Source organism: Vigna angularis, chromosome 6 (assembly GCF_016808095.1).
Source record: "Vigna angularis cultivar LongXiaoDou No.4 chromosome 6, ASM1680809v1, whole genome shotgun sequence".
Classification (NCBI taxonomy): Eukaryota; Viridiplantae; Streptophyta; class Magnoliopsida; order Fabales; family Fabaceae; genus Vigna; species Vigna angularis.
In genome coordinates, this window is record NC_068975.1 from 16,116,587 (window position 1) to 16,137,881 (window position 21,295).

General features: G+C 32.9%; 2 protein-coding genes across 2 annotated transcripts; one reads left to right on the top strand and one right to left on the bottom strand.

Moving 5' to 3' along the window:
- Positions 1-10,646: 10,646 nt before the first annotated feature.
- LOC108318925 (uncharacterized) lies at positions 10,647-15,706 on the top strand. The gene is made up of 3 exons (XM_017549919.2): positions 10,647-11,248; positions 12,521-12,649; positions 13,516-15,706. The coding sequence occupies exons 1-3, from the start codon at positions 10,850-10,852 to the stop codon at positions 15,079-15,081; spliced, it is 2,094 nt and encodes a 697-aa protein (XP_017405408.1). The 5' UTR covers positions 10,647-10,849; the 3' UTR covers positions 15,082-15,706.
- Positions 15,707-17,958: 2,252 nt separating this feature from the next.
- On the bottom strand, positions 17,959-20,550 carry LOC108318917 (uncharacterized). Its single transcript, XM_017549906.2, has 4 exons — positions 20,119-20,550; positions 19,922-20,020; positions 18,426-18,598; positions 17,959-18,315 (listed from the first exon to the last, which is right to left on the bottom strand). Exons 1-4 carry the CDS (start codon positions 20,417-20,419, stop codon positions 18,121-18,123), a joined length of 768 nt encoding a protein of 255 aa, XP_017405395.1. The 5' UTR covers positions 20,420-20,550; the 3' UTR covers positions 17,959-18,120.
- Positions 20,551-21,295: the final 745 nt, after the last annotated feature.

Genomic DNA, 21,295 nt, shown 5'->3' on the forward strand with positions numbered 1-21,295 from the left:
TGGTCTTTTTAGAGGGTGTTGATAAGTCATGTGTGACTTGTTGGAGTCCTTAAGTTGTTTAGAAATAAGTTATAACTGGTGGAATTCAATTTTGGTCTCTAAAGTGAGGTTTTGGTTAATTTTGGATTGGAATCTTGTGATCAATTAGTTTAAAACGAGTTTAGGTTGATTTAGACACATTTTTTTAGGTCTATTTGAGTTTAGAATACAATCTAGGAGTGTTAAAAGTTGGGAAAGATACATAGAATAGGTCATGAGTGGTGTTGCAAAATTATACAATCTTGTTGAGTGAGCATAACACTTCTAGCTGAGTGAGTGTAGTCGTTAAGTAAGCAGAACCAATTGTTTTTGTTTCCTCACAACGAGCTTGGGCGTTGAGCGACAAGTCCAAAACCTGTTTTGATTTTTTCTTTCTTTGTTTTCTGATAACTCTAAGCTATGCTTTGATTTTGAGGATGGTGTAGAAGTATCTATTGTATTATATGATGGTTTATTCTCGAGGTTATGTATGTATTTGATGTATGATCAATGATGTTATATGTTGGGATTCAATGTGAAAGTATGTGGATATAAGTATGGTTTCAAATGGTTTCACGGTTGGTAACATGGGTTCCACGGAGGAACACCTTCAGTATGGTTTCAAGTATTTTAAAATGAATGCAGGAGTATTGGGGGTTATCCTAACACTCTAATGGTCTTTTATTCTCAAATAGAGAAGATTGATATATGTGGTGAGAGTAGTAGGAGGTCTTAGTTTAGGTGCTTCTAGTATGCCTATGACACGGTAACAGGCTAACCTTGTATGGGTGGTAGGGTGAAACCCCTTGGTAATGACTTTGCAAAACAGTAGAGGCCACCACAAGTGCACAACCCACCATAGCTCAACATTCATTCTAAGTCCGAACAATCAGTTTAGGTCTTTGCATATTAGGATGTTTGGATTGATGTATGTTATATATATATATATATATATATATATATATATATATATATATATATATATATATATATATGATTCATGCATGATATGTTATAAATGGTGTATGACTTGTTTTGTAATCTAGCTTACCCTTCTTTTTTTATTTGTGTTTGTATTTTTTGTGTTCTCTTCTTTGCTATGATCATCCTATAAGTGTGAACAAAGGGAGATGAGATTTTTCTAGAGTAGACATTAGATGGAGGCGCAACAGATGTGTAGTGGTTTAGTTAGTTGCTATTGTAAATAGTTCTAATTAGTATATTGTATATAAAGTTTTAAATTTATAGTTATTTTAAGATGACTGTAAATAACTTTATATTTCTTCTTGTCAACTGATCTATTATATTAAATATGTGATGATTATTATATAGTTAATGCTATATTTTGGGATGTAACATGTACTGTATCAATCGCTATATTATTATATGTTTATATCATTAAGGTGATCATGGCAAACAAGAAAATATATAGACAAAACAACACATAAGAAAAGGTAAGTTAATATGCATAAAGTAGTATTCATAAAATAGACATGGAGTTATCATCACACATCATTCATTCAATAAAACAAACATATCACATATGAAGACTCATACAATATTCAATTATCTAGATACATGTATTAATATCAGACTTTGGTGAGTTATGCACTTGTGGTGGTGAACAACTTGCCCACTCAAACTACCACACATAAGGTTAGTCTGTCAACCATATTTGGTCAAGGTAAAGTCCTTAGAGTAGGACCTCATGTACCTCTCCCCACATACTCCATCATTCTTTACTTGAAATTGGATAGTTATTAGAGTGACAGAATAACTCCCAATATTGAATCCATATATCATTACATACACTAAATATATCACAACTAATCCTCTTTGGATTAATACCAACTCTTCTTATATCAACATCATAAATTACCAATCATTTTAACATTTATAAAGTCACACATTAAACATACCAAAAGAAAACATAAGAAAATACAATTATAATCTATTAATCTCACTCAACGAGAACATCTATTCACTCCATAAGTAGTACCTAAAGCATACTTGTCCAATGAGATTATCACTAGAACTCATAGGCTTAAATTATCCGAAAGTCACCTAACGAGACTTGTTTCGCCTAACCATTATCAAGTCAGTGAGCTTTGACTTTGGTTTTGCCCAACAAGATTTGTCTCATCCAATGACCACCAAGTAAGTAGCTTTCTGCTTTGACTTTGCCCAACAAGAATATTCTTGTCCAACAAATGTCAAGGTAGTGAGTTCTCCGAATTTGGCTTTGTCTAGCGAGTATACTTGCACCCAACGACCACCAAGTCAGTAGCTCTTTGACTTTGAATTTGTCTAGCGATCGAGTATATTCTCACCCAGGGAGTCTACATAGTTCTGTAGAACATAATTGTGCATATTTATGCCATTTCAGCCTTGCAAATCAATCCAACAACAATCACAAATGTCAAAGCACATTACACTACTCAATGACTCAATTAATCTCAATTGTAATACCAACTAGACAACATACCCAATTTCAAAATATAATTCATATAAGCCAAATTAAATCCTAACTCAACTCCATATATTATATTTCATCAGACAACTCAATCACACAAACCAGATATCGTACAAGCATACAACTATCCATTATAAGGTATCTATCAATTAATGACAGTGCAATTAACTTCTTTTACCAGAAAGACAAACCCAACTGCTCATGAACCCTAAAAACACCTCCAAAGACACAAAAATTTCTATCTATCCCTATGAACAAAACAAACATGATTTAGACATAGGACTACCAATCAACAAATACTAGAGAAAACAAATCAAATCCTACATGCAAGCTAAAAAGAGTCACATGCGAGCAAAATATGGTCACATGTGGATGAAGAACAAACAAATAAAGAAAAATGAAAAAAAAAACTAACTTATTCTATCGAAAAAACTAAGCAGACAAAAGTGAAGAGCTCGTCGTAAGGATCACCTCAACAGTCTCCAATCTTCAAATACATTAACAAACAATGAGAAAACCTAAAGAAAAGGAAGAAAACTTTAAAAGAAAGGTGTTTAGAGTGATGGTGTAATTTTAAAATAATAAAACTCGTTTACAAAGATTTTATTTATATTTTAATTTTTATTATTAAAATAATCAAATATTACTATTTTAAACATAGTATCAATTATAAAACACAAATTTCTATACTCTTACAATATATATAATATAATATAATTATTTTGGATTAATTTAGTAATAAATAAGATAAAAGTATTGTATTTTAATAATTTGTTTGGGAAAAATATGATGGAAGAAATATCTTTCTCTCAACTTCACAAAAATTTCTCTCTTTGAAGGAAAATTATTTTCTCTTATAATTATAAATAAAGTTAAAAAAGAGACATCTATTTGAATTTTTTTAAGAAAGGTTAAGAGTGCATCCAGAACTTTAATAGAACAAAAAAAAATCAAATTGCATTAAAGCCTCGTTATTAGTTAATAGTATTACATACAATTAGTCAATGGTGATGCTAATTAAGTGATATCACTCAGTAATAGACAGCAATGTAATTGTGAGTGGAGAAATTTTTTCAAAACCTATTGAAGTTTGGTGGGACATACAATACACATCCTAGAACATTGAGACTTAGCATATCTATAGTATTAATCAATTTTGGTTACTCAAAACAACAATGTTATGTTTAAGTTTAATTTATCTTCTTAGACACGTATGTAAATTTGTTTCAGTAAATTTTTAAATTTGTTTTATGAGTTTAAGATGAGAGAGTATTAAAGTTAAATATAAAGGTAATTTTTAAGTCTAATTTTAAGATTATAAATACAATAATAATAATAATAGTAAGTTATTTAAGTCTCTTATTTTATTTTATTTTATTTTTTAAATTGTTTTATGTTATTTTTTGTTAAAAGTTTAAAGAACTTTTGTTTTCATTTTTTTATGTTTATAATATAATAAAGAATAAATTTGGGTTATGTAATGAAATTTTCATTTAAGGTGAGCTTTCCCTCTTGAATTTAAATTTAAATTTTCTTTAATTAACATCATGTGAGTTGTTGTTTGTGCATATACAATCAAATGTGATGAGATGAATTAGTTGTATAATGTTTATTTATTAGGTTTATTCCTTTAAAAATTTAGTGGACTTTTGAGTACAATTGACTTATCATATTCTTACAACTCAATTATTTTGAAGATTACGATAAAAAACCGACTTTTTTCAAAATTTTAATTGAAGTCATGTATGATGATTTGATTTTGTATAGATTAATGCTTGCAAATTTAGTTGTATTTTGTATGATAGTTTAAGTGCGGAGAGATTTTTTTTTTTGAACCCTAGAACTCAGGTTTTGGTTTGGTTTTTTACTAAGTCTTGAGAATTGAGACAATGTGTTGAGTTGTAAAATTTTCACATATGAATTGATGATGAAGGTTAAATCGTGAAATTTTGTAAAATTAATTAACCAACTTTGAAGTAGTTTTGAAATTTTGAATGATTAAAAGTGAAACTGAAAAATTTTAACTAATTATTTTATCTAGGTTACGTTGACCTATTGATAACATGGATGTAAAGGTCAGAATTTTAATATTGGTATTTTAGTGATCAAATGTCATAATTTTGAATGAAATATAAATATATATATATATATATATATATATATATATATATATATATATATATATATATATATATATATATATTGGTATGCATAAATCTTGTCTTATTTTAGTTGTGATTATTTTCAACATATTAAAGTGATAATTGATATTTGAAAGGATATTGATTTTCAAAATGTTGAGTTAATCCAATATTCTCCAACTGTAATAACTGTCACATACTGTTAGTTAGCAGTATTTTACTTTTTTCAGCTTATATACACTTGTACACCAAGATCATTACTAATGAGAAATAATTCTCAGTTTCTCAATCTCTCTATTCATTCTATCTGTATCTGTATCATTACCTATTAGAAGTGTGGTGTGAGGTTCCAGAAAACCTATCAAGAAGAGAAGAGAGCTTCGTGGAGAAGTTTTGATGGCTACTGGAGGGATGATTCCAAGTAACCTACCGGTGTTTGACAGTAAAGGATATGATGATTGGTGTGTCAAAATGGATGCAATTCTTGGTTTCCAAGAAGTGAATGAGATCGTGAAGAAAGGTTTCAAATAACCTTCAAAGAATGATACAGATGAAGTGAAGAGGTCATATAAGGAAAATAAGAGATTGGATTGCAAAGCTAGAATGCTTTTGCATCACTGCATATCTGCTACGATATTTCAGAAAGTTTCAAAAGCTACCACGACAAAGGAGGTATGGGATATCTTACAAGAAGGCTATGGTAATTCTAGAAAAGTAAAGAAAGTTAGATTACAGTCTATACAGAGGCAATATGAACTTTTGTGCATGAGTGAGCAAGAAACAGTTGTAGAATACATTGGAAGGATACAGGTCATAGTGAATGCAATGAAAGCCTGTGATAAGAATGTAAAAGATCGGAAAATTGTTGAAAAGATTCTTAGAACACTAACTTCTCTGTATGATCATATAGTTGTTGTGATAGAGGAGTGCAAGGATCTTGAAACTATGACGGTTGAAGAGTTACAAAACTCACTGGAAGCACATGAACAGAGGCTGATTGAGAGGAGAAATATTGATAAAGGCACAAATCAAGCTTTACAAACCAGAGTTGAACAAAAGATAAAAGGTCGTGGAGCTGGAAGAGGTAGATGACGTTCAAGATCTGGACGAAGTAGAGGCAAAAATACAAATTCCTCTAAACAATCTGGAGACGAAAATGGTAGTTATTAGAGGGAAGTAAATAAAAGAGGAGGAAGGCTATCCATGGGCAGAGGCAGAAAGAACTATGATAAAAAAAGCATTCAGTGCTACACGTGCAATAAGTATGGGCATTATGCTTCAGAATGCTGGCACAATGAAACGGTGAGAAAAGCAACAAGAATGATGAAGCAAATCTTGCACAAGAAGATGCGTGTGAGACAGATTCAGACCACGTATTGTTGATGAGCACCATGAATCATGTAGAGGATGACACATGTTGATATCTGGACATAGGTTGTTCAAACCATATGATAGGAAAAAAAGAGTGGTTAATAGATCTTGACACAAGTATAAAGAGTAGTGTGAGATTTCCCGGTAACAACATAATCATGGCTGAGGGAGCTGGAAGAGTTTTGATCTCACGTAGAAATGGCAAGCCAGCATATATGAATGATGTTCTGTATGTTCCCATAATGAAGAATAATTTGTTGAGTCTAGGACAGCTTCTAGAGAAAGCGTATACAATGTCCATGCAGCAAAACTACATAGAAGTGTTTGACAGAAAGCAACATTCAGTTCTCAAGGCTCCTCCTGCTAGAAACAGAACATTCAAGGTAAATCTGAATGCTATTGCAGTCCAATGTTTATCTACTATGAATGTTGAAGAAGAAGGATGGTTGTGGCACTATAAATTTGGACATCTAAACTTTAAGAGTTTGGGTCTTCTAAAACACAAAGAAATGGTGAAAGGAGTTCCACTGATATCCATTCCTAACAAAATATGTGAAGGCTATGCTATTGGGAAACAAACTAGAAAGAAGTTCAAGAAATATGCACACAAGAGAGCAAAGCAACCTCTTGATGTGATCTACTCAAACGTGTGTTGTCCCTTCGATATGCTATCAATTGGAGGTAACAAGTATTTCTTGATTTTTGTAGATGAATGGACCCAGAAAATTTGGATTTACTTGTTAAAAGAAAAGAAAGAGGTGTTCTTATATTTTGTGAAGTTATGTTCCTTAGTAGAAAGGCAATCTGGTTTGAAGATCAAATTGTTCAGAACTGATGATGGAGGTGAGTTCAACTCAAAAGAAATTGGTGAATTCTATGATGATAAAGGAATCATACATGAAGTCATTGTTCCATATACATCCCAACATAATGGGTTAGCCGAAAGAAGAAACATGATGTTACTCAACATGACTAGATGCATGATCAAAGGGAAGAAGTTGCCTCCTGTGGGGAGAAGTTGTTTCTACTGCAACTTATTTGTTGAACAGAAGTCCAACAAAGGCGTTACCAAATTGTACTCCTGAAGAAGCATGGTCAGGAAGCAAGCCTGTGGTTCATCATTTGAGAAATTTTGGATCTGTTTGTTATAAACATGTTCCAGATGAAAGAAGAAGGAAGTTGGATGACAAAAGTGAGACTTTTATCTTAGTTGGCTATCATTCAACAGGAGCATACAGATTATACAGCCCAGAGAAGAAGCAGATTGTTATAAGCAGAGATGTGATAGTGGATGAGGCTGCAACATTGAGTTGGAAAGAGAGTGAAGCAAGTTTACAACTAGATTCTGTGCCGAGTTGGTTAGAGAACAAAACCTCTACTACTGTAGAAAACATTATTATAGATGATGAAGCTCATAATAGAAGGTCATAGAGAACTAGATTTCCATCCACTAGACTCACAGATCATGAAGTCTTTGCATACAATGATATAACCAGTTCTGGTGAGCTTGTTCACTCTGTGTTTTTGGCTGATGCAGAAACCTTGACTTGGAGACAGGCCATAGATATAAAAGAATGGAAAGAAGCGATGATGGAAGAGCTAAAAGCTATAGAGAAAAATAGAACATGGGAGTTGGTAGAATTGCCACAACATAAACATTCCATTAATGTTAAATAGGTGTTTAAAACCAAATACAAACCAAATGGAGAAGTGGCAAAGCTTAAAGCCAGACTTGTGGCAAAAGGTTTTCTACAAAAGCCTGGAGTTGATTTTACAGATGTATTTGCACCAGTAGCGAGGCTTGAAATCGTGAGACTAGTGGTGGCAATGGTCAGTTTTAAGAACTGGACCAAATGGATGTGAAGTCAGCTTTCTTGAATGGGCCGTTAGAAGAAGAGGTTTTGTGAGACAACCTCCGGGCTTTGTGAAGAAAGGAGAGGAGCAGAAAGTCTACAGATTGAATAAAGCCTTATACAGGCTTAGATAAGCACCCCGTGCTTGGAATAATCACATTAACTCACTGCTTATCATACTTGGATTTCAAAAATGTGTTGTGGAATCAGGAATCTATGTAAAATTTGTTATAGAGTAGAGTACTCTAATAATTTGCATGTATGTAGATGATTTGATAGTGACTGGAGATTCAGAAGATGAGATTAAAGAGTTTAAAAGAAGAATGAAGGAAGAGTTTGAGATGACAGATCTTAGCAATCTGAGTTATTTTCTGGGATTGGAGTTTGTGCAGACAAAAGGTGGAATGTTTCTTCATCAGAGGAGATATATAAATGAAGTCTTAAAGAGGTTCAATATGGAAAGCTATAACAACGCTCCTATACCAGTCATGGCAAACCTGCATTTAACTGATCAAGCAAGTGAGAAGAAGGTGGATGCAACTCTGTATAAACATATTGTGGGATCTCTCAAATACATTTGTAATAGCAGACCCGACATTAGCTATGGGGTTGGTTTGATAAGTAGGTTTATGGGTGATCCAAGGCAGTCACACTTGATAATAGCCAAACATATTTTGAGATATCTGAAAGGGACAACAGACCTTAGTCTTTTCTTTCCTAAAATGACATCCAATGTTGAAGAAGTTCTAGAGGTATGGTGTGACTCTAATTGGTGTGGTGATAAGGTTGATAGGAGAAGCACATTTGGCTATTTGTTCAAATACATGGGAGCACCAATTTCGTGGTGCTTTAAGAAGCAAAACGTGGTTGCCCTTTCATCATGTGAGGCAGAATATTTCTCATCTGCAGAAACAGCCTGTCAATGTGTATGGTTGGAAACACTCTTTTGATGAGTTGAAGCTAGAGTGTAGGAAACTTATACAACTTCTAGTAGACAATAAATCTGCTATCAATTTGTCAAAAAATCCAGTTTTTCATGGAAGGAGTAAACACATTGAAACAAAATTTCATTTTTTGATAGATCAAGTCAGCAAAGGAAGGTTGGAGCTGATATATTGTCTTGCTGAAGATCAAATTGTTGATGTCTTTACCAAAGCATTGAGACAAAACATATTTGTAAAATTAAGAAGCATACTAGGTGTAAAATCCTTTGAGAATTTGGATTAAGGGATTGTGTTGAGTTAATCCAATATTCCCTAACTGTAATAACTGTCACATATTGTTAGTTAGAAGTATTCTACTTTCTCCAGCTTATATACACTTATACACCAATATCATTACTAATGAGAAATAACTCTCAGTTTCTCAATCTCTCTGTTCATTCTATCTCTATCTGTATTATTACCAACCGTTAACATAAAATCTAAAGTTTACACTAAAGCAACATTATTTTCTTAGATGACAAAATATCACTAAAGTGAAAACTTGTTATTCGAGTTATTCAAGCAAAGAGAAAACTAAATACCTCTTATGTTTTACTAAATGATATCACTCAAATAAAAATCCTCATTACTTAAGTAATAATTTGTCATTAAAGTGTATATTTTACGTTTTTGGATTATATTTTAAAAAAAATGCTAATATCTTATTCAAACATTTTGTTGTTTATATGACATGTTTTATTATTTAAAAGAGCTTTTGAATGTTATGTTTTGTCTTTAATTGTATTTTTTAGATAATTTTTGTGTTTATTATTAAAAAGGTCAAGGGTTATACACTAATAAATAATTTAATATTTAGATATGGATTATTTGAATGATTATGGATTATATGAATGATGCAATTGTTAGTTACATGACAAGTAGATTGACCTAGTTTGAATATAATGATAATATGAAATATTGAAACCATTATACAATTAAGATATTCAAATTTGTAATAAAGTAAGTGAAAATATCATTTGATGAGAAGTCCAAAAAGGTTTTTGCACTAACAATTTGTCAAAGTAATTGTGTATATTATATATAAGAAACTTTCATCGTATATCAAGTACAAGTTTTATGTGAACTTACTCAATAATTATCGTTTGAAACTTGTAGAACTTTTTTTGTGTGTTTGAATGTATAATACAACTAATTTTAAAAATATGTATATTTAAACTTTTTTATTATTATTTCACAAGAAATCTAGTGCTTATAACTTTACATTTTAGCATTTATATATATTTTAAACTTTAGAGATTGAACCAAATATCATTAGAGAAAGAAAACTTTTAGATTAATTATTCTAAATATTCAATAAAAAAGTGGTGAAATTTCCACCTCCATTAACAACAACGGTAAATAATCTTAATATAACAGCTATTTTAGAGTTCAATTTTATGTCTTATCAATCAATTTTTTTAATGTGATGAAAATATTACAATTCATTTTTATTAAAAATTCTAAGATAACACATATTTTAAGAAATAAATAAAGGAAACCCTATTTAAAAAGAAAGGAAACCCTATATTTAAAAAATAAAATAAAATTTTCAATTCATATCAAATAAGTATTATGATGATTTTTTTTTCTATTTCTGATTATTTTATAAACTCCAACAAAGGAATAAAAACTTTATTTATCATTAATACAAAAAATACAGTCTGAAGAAACTGAGATGACCATTCACCAAAAAGAAGTAGAAATCGTACAAAAGTAGTATTTGGAGAGACATCTAAAGTAGAGTGTAGCAGAGATACGTTGACCGTATAAAAATACACGAAGACCCTCACAATACCGTATATTTCTGTTCTTACTCTCTCAGTATACTTTCAGATTTTTCTTTTCATCACACATAACACAAGCATTAACCTCTTTCTCTTTCTCTTTCTCTCAGAGTTCACAAATCTTCACCAAACCTTCAACGAACCCTTACTCTCTCACATTTTCTCTCTATTTTGAAGCGTTAGTTCCCACAACACTTCACTTAATGGCCAACAGTCGTCGGCGCCGATGAAGATCTCCGGCGAGACCACCCGCGCCCCGCGCCCATTCCCGTCGACCATTGCAGTTCCCTCACCGGACTCCGATCTCCAGCCGCACCGCCGGCCATCCCGCCGGAATCCCCGAACTCCAGCTCGCCTCAAGCGGCTCGCCGGAACTTCGGCTGGAAAACGGAGCAGGCCAGAAACCCCCTTGTCCAAGTGGAAGATCCACGGCGGCGTCAGCGGTGGCGGTGATCCGCTCGAGGAGCTCGACAGGGAAAAGGAACTTCCGCCTCCCGCTGCCGTGTCGGTGAGGAAGCTCGCTGCTGCACTATGGCGGCTGCAGCTGCCGGAAACGGCGGCGGGCGATGGCGGAAGGCGAAGGGGTTTGAGAAAGATCGGTGAAGATCGTTTGGGAGTTGTTGAGGTAAAACCCTCTTTGTTTTCTGTGATCGTTCTCTTGTTTTTTTCTTACTTGCATTTGCTGATTCTGATTGAACTTTGGAGCTTTAGAAAATGTTTTTTTTTTCTTACTTGCATTTGCGGATTCTGGTTGAAAATTTGATTTCAGAAAATAGCTTATGTTTTTCTTACTTGCATTTGCGGATTCTGATTGAAATTTTGAGTTCCAGAATTTTTTTCTACCGCTTACTGTTTTTGTTTTCATAAATTATTTACTCGTTTACATCGTAATTCAATCAGGAATCTTTTAAAACATCTTTTATAGTTGCTACTATGACTTTGAAAATTCTTGACTAGGGCATAGGTTGTTTACTCTTATTTTCTTTTCTTATCTTACTTTTTATTGTTTTTTATGCAAGTTTTTGAAAATAAATAATAAAGTGAAATTGGGGTGACGTATTTGTAATTATATTTGAACTAAAAGTAAGTCTTTTCTCATATCTTTTTTCCTTATTTTGTTGTTGCTTAATTTTGAAGTTTTAGGTTCGACCTTTTTGTGAATCTATTATTTTCATTATTCGGCATGTTCCTTTTTGTGTGATGAAAGTCTTTTTAGTAGGCTTTTTGTTGAAATTGAAATTATTTACTCCCTCCTTCCCTCCCTTCATCTCTCTCTCTCTCTGGTATTAGTACTTTTGATAGTTTGTTAAAAACTTTTATGGGTTGTTGAGTTGTGTTAAATGTTTGAAGTTCATTAAGTTCAAGCAGTAATGAATAAATGATTGATAACTAATGGGGGACGTTATGCAAGAACGGAAAGATTGGTACTGGAGTAATTCATGGCCTTAAATGAAAGGGAAAAGAAATTAATTTCAAGCCTAATAAATAAGTGTTGTGTAGTTGACTGATGATTGATTTTTGGTCTACTGCAGAACTCATTATTGTCCTTGGTAATAATTGGAGAAATGACTTGACTAGGGTTTTTCTGTCAAGATGATTGGATTTGTTATAAGCGTTGTTTATTATCTGTACTGTCCTGTAAATGTTTGCATTTTCAATTGATCTGTTTTCAATGCTTGTTGTTATGTGAAATGTGCATCATTCTAATTTGTATTCTTCATTTACTAGAAGTTGGTAATTATCTATGCATTGTTGTATTGTTAGAGAATTGTTCTTCTTCATTGCATGCCACTGTTAAGTAATTATTGTCTTTATTTTCAGAATTTGGCAGTTTGTTGTCATTATAATGTATGTAGCTTTTCGCCTTTAGTTTAGAGCTGATATCAGTTTTCTGCAGCATGGAACTGGCCATGTAGACCATCAATTTATCAGCCATCAAAAGGGCATGATGCATGGTTCTGCTATCAAGAATCCATCACAAAGTCCTCGTACCATTTCAGGGACTACGGGTGGACACTTTTGTGAGGTATTATATTTTTTGTTTATTACTTACAAATATGATAATGGCTCTGGAAAACTGAAGATTATACAGCGAACACCTGATATATAGAGTGCAGACTGAATTGTTATTCCTTTTCCGGCATCATGGTCTTGCTCCTTTGTCAGTTCTTCAAATGCTTTAATTTCCAAAAACAATAGACAAATTGCCGGTGGTCCCATTACAATCATGTTTCATAAGACTATTAATAAAGCACTAGGTTGATCATCGCAGATTTTAATTCTTCTGCCTGAATTTGCCATGTGCAAGAACACTAGACTAGCTGCAGACTTGCTTCTCTATAGTTACCAGATATCCACGACTCAATCCCTCTTTAAAAGCTCCTTAATCCTATATAATTTGGGAAGTGGAAGTATTTCTACTAGCACAGCCCTTGATCATATTAGCAAATAAACTTGATTAGTCTATGTTTTGGTCTAAAGGTTTTTATGTCACTAAGTTAGGTTATATAATATAGTTACAAAACAAACTGAGAATATGTCCAGCACTCAGGTAACAGACATGGCTGTCAGGACAGCCGCCCCTTTGAACTTATAAACAAATAAACCGATATGATATAGAAGATAGATCTATTGATAGTAGAGATTTATACATGAGATCAAGTGTTGATTAGATCTATACTGTGTATATATGTAATTTTCTTTGTAAACATGCATGAGCAAAACTTATGCATATTGTTGGACAAACCAGAGTAGTGAAAGTATCATTAAAAATATCAGCCATGATAGGAAGCTTCTCTGATTGAGGAAAGAGTTTAAAAGTGTCTCACTTTTACTTTCCCCAAGTGAAAGAATAAACAATTACATATCTAAGCTTTCTATTTTTTTCTTCAGCTCAAGCCGCCTTTCCAGTTTTCAAGTACTGCAATGGAGGGTGCAACAAAGTGGGATCCTGTTAGTTTAAAAACATCAGATGAGGTGCAAAATATCTACAGTCATATGAAACTTCTTGACCAAAAGGTTAGTACTGCTTCTGCTGTATCTGCTCTTGAAGCTGAACTAGAGCAGGCTCGTGCACAGATTCAGGAGCTTGAGACTGAGCGCCACTCCTCCAAAAAGAAACTTGAACATTTCTTGAAGAAAGTGGGTGAAGACAGGGCCTCATGGCGAAGCAAAGAGCATGAGAAAATTCGTGCTTATGTTGATGACATTAAATCAGAGTTGAGTCGAGAAAGGAAAACCCGCCAGAGGATTGAAATTGTCAATTCCAGGCTGGTTAATGAGTTAGCTGATACCAAGTTATTAGCAAAACGCTACATACAGGATTATGAGAAGGAAAGGAAGGCCAGAGAATTAATTGAGGAAATTTGTGATGAGCTTGCTAAGGAAATTGGAGAAGATAAGGCTGAAATTGAAGCACTGAAGAGAGAATCTATGAAACTTAGGGAAGAAGTGGAAGAGGAGAGGAAGATGTTGCAGATGGCTGAAGTATGGCGTGAAGAGCGTGTTCATATGAAATTGATTGATGCCAAAGTTGCACTTGATGAAAAGTACTCACAGATGAATAAATTGATTGCTGATTTGGAAACCTTTGTCAAATCAATGAATGTGAACCCAAATGCAAAGGATATGAAAGAGGCACGGTCACTTCAACAGGCTGCAGCTGCTGTAGACATTCAAGACATCAAGGAATTTTCGTATGAGCCAGCTAATCCAGATGATATTTTTTCCATTTTTGAAGATTTAAATTTCGTTGAACCCAACGAGAAGGATATTGAATCATGTGTTGCTTACTCTCCAGTAAGTCATGCGTCAAAGATTCACACAATTAGTCCTGAAGGCAACTTGATTAGTAAGGATAACTTTCAAAGATGTTCTAATTTATTTATTGATGACAATGGCGATATTGAGGAAGATGAAAGTGGATGGGAAACGGTGAGCCATGTTGAGGATCAAGGATCAAGTTGTTCACCTGAAGGGAGTACCCTGTCAGTGACAAAGAATCTTCGAGAAAGTAATGCCTCAGGGAGGAGTGTGCTTGAATGGGAAGACAATGCTGGTGTAGAGACCCCAATAACTGAAATTAGTGAAGTGTCTTCAGTACCAGCTAAGCAATCAAAGAAGGTATCCTCCATTGCAAGGCTTTGGAGGTCTGGTCCAAACAGTGGGGATAATTACAAGATAATCTCTGTGGAAGGAATGAATGGAAGGCTTTCAAATGGAAGGGTATCTAACGGAGGCGTAATGTCTCCTGATTGGGGACTTGACAAAGGTGGATTAAGCCCCCAAGAACTTCTGATCCAGTTCAGTTCTCCCGAGTCAGCAAATCTGCAAAATCGAGGCATGAAAGGGTGCATTCCTCGCACTGTGCAAAAGAGTAGTTTGAAAGCCAGACTTTTGGAGGCTAGGATGGAAAGCCAGAAGGTTCAGTTGCGCCATGTTCTTAAACAGAAAATTTAGAATGTAATGTGAGCATAGGCAGAGATTCCTCACCTGTATAACTGCAGAAGGACCCAGAAGCAGCAGTTTTGTTTTGAATTGTAAGAGTACAAATCTACTGCTGCCAGAAAAAAACTGCTCAGAAATGATGGGGGGTCATGAATAAATGCACTTTTGCTGCCTCAGACTTTGACCATGTTTCAGTTCATCACCACCACTGATATTTAAAGCATTCAAAAGATGATCTTTCACCCCTTGTGCCACTGCCTCGCTTATATCTATCATGAACGGCCTTGCTTCATTTTGTGTAGAATTCTATATAAGTTACGAGAAGCACGTTGCTTGTAGTGTATAATTTAAGTCTGAGGACAAAGATGCAGGGAAACCAAATCATTTTAAGGTATAGACGATAGCTTATCTTTTCAGCATTTTGATTTTCTGTCTTAGTTGTGGTTTAGAATTTGTCATAGATTGTAGACCATGGCATGAGGATGATTTCTGGTCCCTGGACTGAAAATTCACAAGTGATAAAAACTTCATACCTTAAGTGTTGGATGGACCACTTCATCTCTGTCTGTGACGGTTTCTTTAGAATAATGAGAACCATTTATCTAAGAATAATGAAACTGAGATTAATTTTTTGTTTTTTGACCTTTTGTTTTATGAGTAATAATTAATGTAAATTAAGGTTGAGATTGCAGATGTAGATAGATATAGAATGAAAGTGAGCAACTTTATTTAATGATGAAACAATAATCATTGATATTATTTTTTAATAGAGAACAGAGAAAACCCCGATTTGTGTTTTTTTTATATAATAAATATTTTAGTAAAAACTATAATTCTAATTATTTAACATTAATATTTACAATCAGAATTAAATGTCTTTAATTTTGTTTTCCATTTTTATAAAATTTAAAGTAATTTTTTTAGTTTAGTTTAGTTTTTATAGAAAAAGTCTGTTTCAAACTCTAAAATCATTATTTTTAGGCTTTAACATTCATTGATAAATAAATAACTTCAGTTCTAGGTTTTTTATTTTTTACCTTTTTTGGACAAGTACGCTAGTGATTTCCCATGATTAAGTAATTTGTTTTGTTTAACATATATGCAGTTAAATAATGTTGCACGATAATATATATAAAAAAACAATGAATTTATGCTTTTCAACATGAAATTAATTAATAAAATTATAAGAATAACATTCCAAACTCCTTCATTTTTTATAAAAATTAAAAGTATATAATCTTTAAAGTGTTTTGAGGAAAGAGGAGAAAAAATGGGAATGGAAATAGGTAGGTAAGGAAAAAAAAAGGAAAAACATGACAAGTAGAATGAAAATATTGGTTATTTTGATTGATGAAAAATAGAGTAGAAATAGAATTGTGGAAGTGTTTGGTTTGAAAACTAGTTATATATAGACAATCAAAATATTTTTTACTATATATATTTAAATTATCTAATCCAAATATACCACAAACATATGTTTACTATGTATCTATTCAAATCATGTTGAGATATGCAACAGATTATCTTGTTATATATCTCAATAAATTTATGTTTTGGAAAATTGTAGCGTAATCAACTTATTTTCAAAACTAAAAGTTTTCAACTTATGACTGATGTCCAAGTGCATTACTTTCAATAAAAATTTGATTAGTAACACTATATATCTGTTTCTATTATATATCTCAACCACATTTTCTTACAAAAACCTGTTTTCATTATATATGGACAAAATGTTGTCATGAAGCATAAGAGTTTGGCAATAATTCCATTTCTCTACAATTTCTACGGTTGGTGGATGGATCATGGGAGACAGCTGCTAGTGTTACATATAATCTGAATGATGTTTTTTATTTTAGATTACATAATTGGAAATATAGTTATAGAGTTATAGGTCATTCAGTCCGATCCATCACAGATTGATCACTTGGTGAATCAATCTAATCTATCTCACTTATTAATAACTCACTTGTTTTTTAATAACTTCATAGCCATTCAAATTTGTTTTTGCATAAAAATTAAATTAATAACTATAGATTTATGGATTTTTCATATTGTTTAATTATTTCATACAAAAATAATTTCATCCAACCTCCATTTCAATATTTTATAAAATGATTAACTCGACAAAAAATACTTATTACAAAAATTAAGTAGGTTGGTAAGCTAACCTAACTCATCACAGATTCAACCCGACTAAATTCTCAATGAACCGGATTCAAAATTAATCTGTATCAAAATTTCAATTTTTTTTAACCCAATCCGATCCAAACCCATGGTAAACCAAATTGACTCACATATTCCAACCCATTTTGATAGCATTAGTTCTAAATTATAAAATGGTTTGTAATATGTAATCTAAAATATAATTTTAATCCAGAATCACAATCTAAATTTCGTAATCTAAAACTATATTCTAAATTATATTTCAAATTACTTGATTCAGAACCATTCTCCAAATTCTATAAATTGAATGGAATTATATTCCAAATTACATCATTTATAATAGAGTTTTAAATTGATTATAAGGTGTTATGAAATAGACATGTTAATCATCAATATATACACAATAAACTATCAATTTGTTATAGAAAAACTAATCCAAGCAGTTTAACAAGCTGCATTTCTACAGCAACAAGATAAGGTTCACCCTTCTCACATCTCCAGAACTGATACTTTAAATTAATGCAGCAGGAATAAATATATTTTATTAACAAATTTAAAAATAAGTTTGACTGTAATGAACTTCAATAAATTGACATAATGATTGTTCTGTTATGCTGATTGAAAGAACTGAAAAGTGGGAAAAAATATATTACCAAGAGAAAAAGAAAAAGGTAGAAAAAACTGAAGACAGGCTAGTTGAAGGATAACTGAAGACACTGAAATAACTGGTGCCTTGTGAAAATAAATACTCATGCTCTGATTTGTTACTATCATTCACTTCAAAATAAAATGTTGAAGAGTTCAAAAGCATAGAAATTTTTGTTTATCATGTCTGTATTTACAAGCTAGCAAGTATATGTACATGAAAACATGAACACCTTAGACACATTACACAGAAGGACTAGATCTCAGAGTCTTCTCAAGTTTCTCAGCTTTAATATAATCCTTGTCAGTAAGGGGTCCAGCAGGAAAAGGGGTGATTTCCACAATGATATGTGGAGTTGGAAGCTCATCAAAAAGAGCTCTCACATTGTTGCAACACACACTTTCTCCATGTGCACTTTCCCTTCGGATTTGGCAACCCTATAATGGTTGTTCGTCACCAACATGTAAGTTAAGCATGTCTTACATCAAATGATGGAAAAAATACAACATATGAAAAGAGAAAAGGGTTGATGAAAATTAATTAAGACCTTATGAGAAGTGGCATCAACAAAGTGGTCATCATCTGATAATAGAGATGCAATAGCTTTAAGAACTCGTCGCCCTTCGGACTTGGATGGAACTCTATAGTTCCTTCTAAGTGTACCCTTTGTGGTAGGATGCCATTTGCTAACCAATTTCCTTCCATTAGCAGCTTCCTTTGCTGATCATATACAAATACACATAACTGAACACATGTACTTTGAAACAACATCATCAATAATAAGAGAGGAGACAAAGATAAGGAAACACATTGGCTTTGCAAGCAAAGTGTGGAGAATTACAGATATAGAGAAAGGGAAAATGAAAGCAAGGCAACTATGATTGATGGACTTTGAGGTGTCAACATAACTGAGATGTCAAAATTTATAGTGATGTTTAACATGATCTTATTTGAAAAACAAGGCAACTAACAATACCACACAAGATATAATAGGCTTGGTGACAGGTGTTGGAATATTTCTAATCGAGTAGTACTATTTATGCAGTTATTTAGGTTAAGGACTTGTATTACTAGTACAAGCCCAAAGCCACTAACAATAAGACCAAAAACCCTGAAATGTTTTAACAACCAACCAACTCCCCCCTCAAGCTTAAACATGTTACAAGTACCAGTAAATTAGTAACAAGTCAGCAAAGACCATAAATATTAAACCAATTTAACCTATCTCATTTGAAATTAAGACTAATACCCCTTATACTAGAAAGGTTAGAAAACAACTTTATAGTGAAGGTCATATGGATATCTATCAACTTGGGACTTTTCCAAAGGAACGAGGACCGATGTATGGCAAAATCAAGCTTCCTTATCTCTCTTGCTTCCCCATCAGTGACTGAATGAGGGAATAACAAAACATTGGAAACATCCTTAACCCTTTGCTTCTAGTGAGCACATGTCTTAAGCATACGAAATCGTTCTGAGTGCTCTACCTTTCTCCTCAGTTGCCCATTTCACTGGTCTGCAAAACACTGCATCAAGTTTTATACAACTCAACACCCACCAACATGGTGTGACATGTTTGATAGATAACCATAAATGTGGTCAATGTTTGATCTTCAGATCTGTGTACGAAAGAAGATTTGTTAAGTGATGTTAGTCTCTTAAATAGGTCTCAGTTAACCTTGAGAGATTAGTCTTTGACTCTTGGAAAAGAGATAAGATACCCTGAATTCCCCAAAAGAAGTAGTATAAACCAAGTAATGACCTCCTACCAAGTCTCCAAAAGGCTCCTAGATATAATACCATCCAATAACCCAAACGGGGTCCTATACTACCTTCCAAAACTATTCAAACCACAATCATTCCCATTAAACAATCATCACTAAATCAGAATAGCCTTCAACTCACTGATCAACTCACCCCATATGTTAACACACAGCACAATCAAACCAGCTTAAATCCATTACAAACATTCCACTTGAATGAGAAGCTATCACCACTAAGTGATCAGGAACAGCAAGTACATCAGACATGAATTGGACAGACCTGGTTTTCCTAGTATGGTGTGGGCCCATTTAGAGAAACCCAAGTCCGCAGCACCAGAAGGAACTTCAGATTCATCATTACGCTCCCCAATTTCCAAATCTGAATGAAAGAAACAGACACCCAACACATAAAAATGAAGCCTTTTTCCAAATTCTGGGTGAAAACAATGTACTTAATCAATTAATTTGGTTTGGCACCTGAGACAAGTGGATTGGCTTGAGATCCAGCCAAGCCAGCTTTAAGAAGGGCATAGAAGATGCATATTCTTCCAACCCACAAAACTGGAGCCTCCACCAATGAAGCATTCACACGAACACTGACACTCTCACCTCTCAATCTTCTTCTCCCACACACTGAACTCCCTTTGAGTTTGAGGGAGACACCACAACCAAAGAGGGATTTGGGGAACCCAGAGAAAGGTAACGAAGAAGGATTATTCAGATTACTGTGGAGAAGAGAGACGCAACTGAATTGCAGAAGGGATGCAGAAAAAGCCATTCTTTTTGCCTGAACAAATCGCAGTTCTTTCTGTGAGAGATGGAAATGATATTTTCTTATTGATACTCGATTCACTTCCTCAGCAGAAACGACGTCGCATGCACGCTCGTGGGGTCGAATCAAAATGGTTTCGGATAAGATGAATTGATGTTGCAAGCAAATACAAAACATAGGTGTCTTCGTAGTACATATAAAACTTTGGTTTTAAAAGGATGCATTTTTAATGTATTCAGTGTATAAAATATTTTTATATTGAAATAATTATGAAGTATGTTACTTATAAGATGATTAGTTAAGACCTGTAGTAGAAATACAACAACTTGTAAATTTACACAGTACCATTTTTTTTTATGTTTATCAATATTCATAGTACTATTTGCTGTGAAGAAATACTGCATACCATAATTTGTATATTTATTTTCGTAACATCTAGATAATATAATTGAAATTAAATGAAAAATTAAAATATTTTATAAAAAAATTGTAAATCGGTCTAAAATAGTTTATTTTTCTTTTCTCTCTCTAAAATCTTGGATTTTCTGATTAAATCATATATCGATCAAAATCTTTATCTATTTAAGTTTCTCATTTTTCTTATTCTCATTTTCCTAAATTTATACTCTATATGTCAGAATCAAATAAGAAAATAAGAAATTTTAGTGATATGAACAATAGAGGTGTAAATTTGTTTAAGTTTAGAAACTTTGTTTATGAGTATTTAAAAATTTATTTATCCTATTTTGAAAGCCTTTAGGCGTGAGAGTTGTTTTTTATTTTAAAGTAAACTACCTCTAGGCAAAGAGAACTAACTCATATAAGTGGGTAGATAATATTCTTCACTTTTGTTAAGGTTAGATTTTTACTTAAGTGTTAATT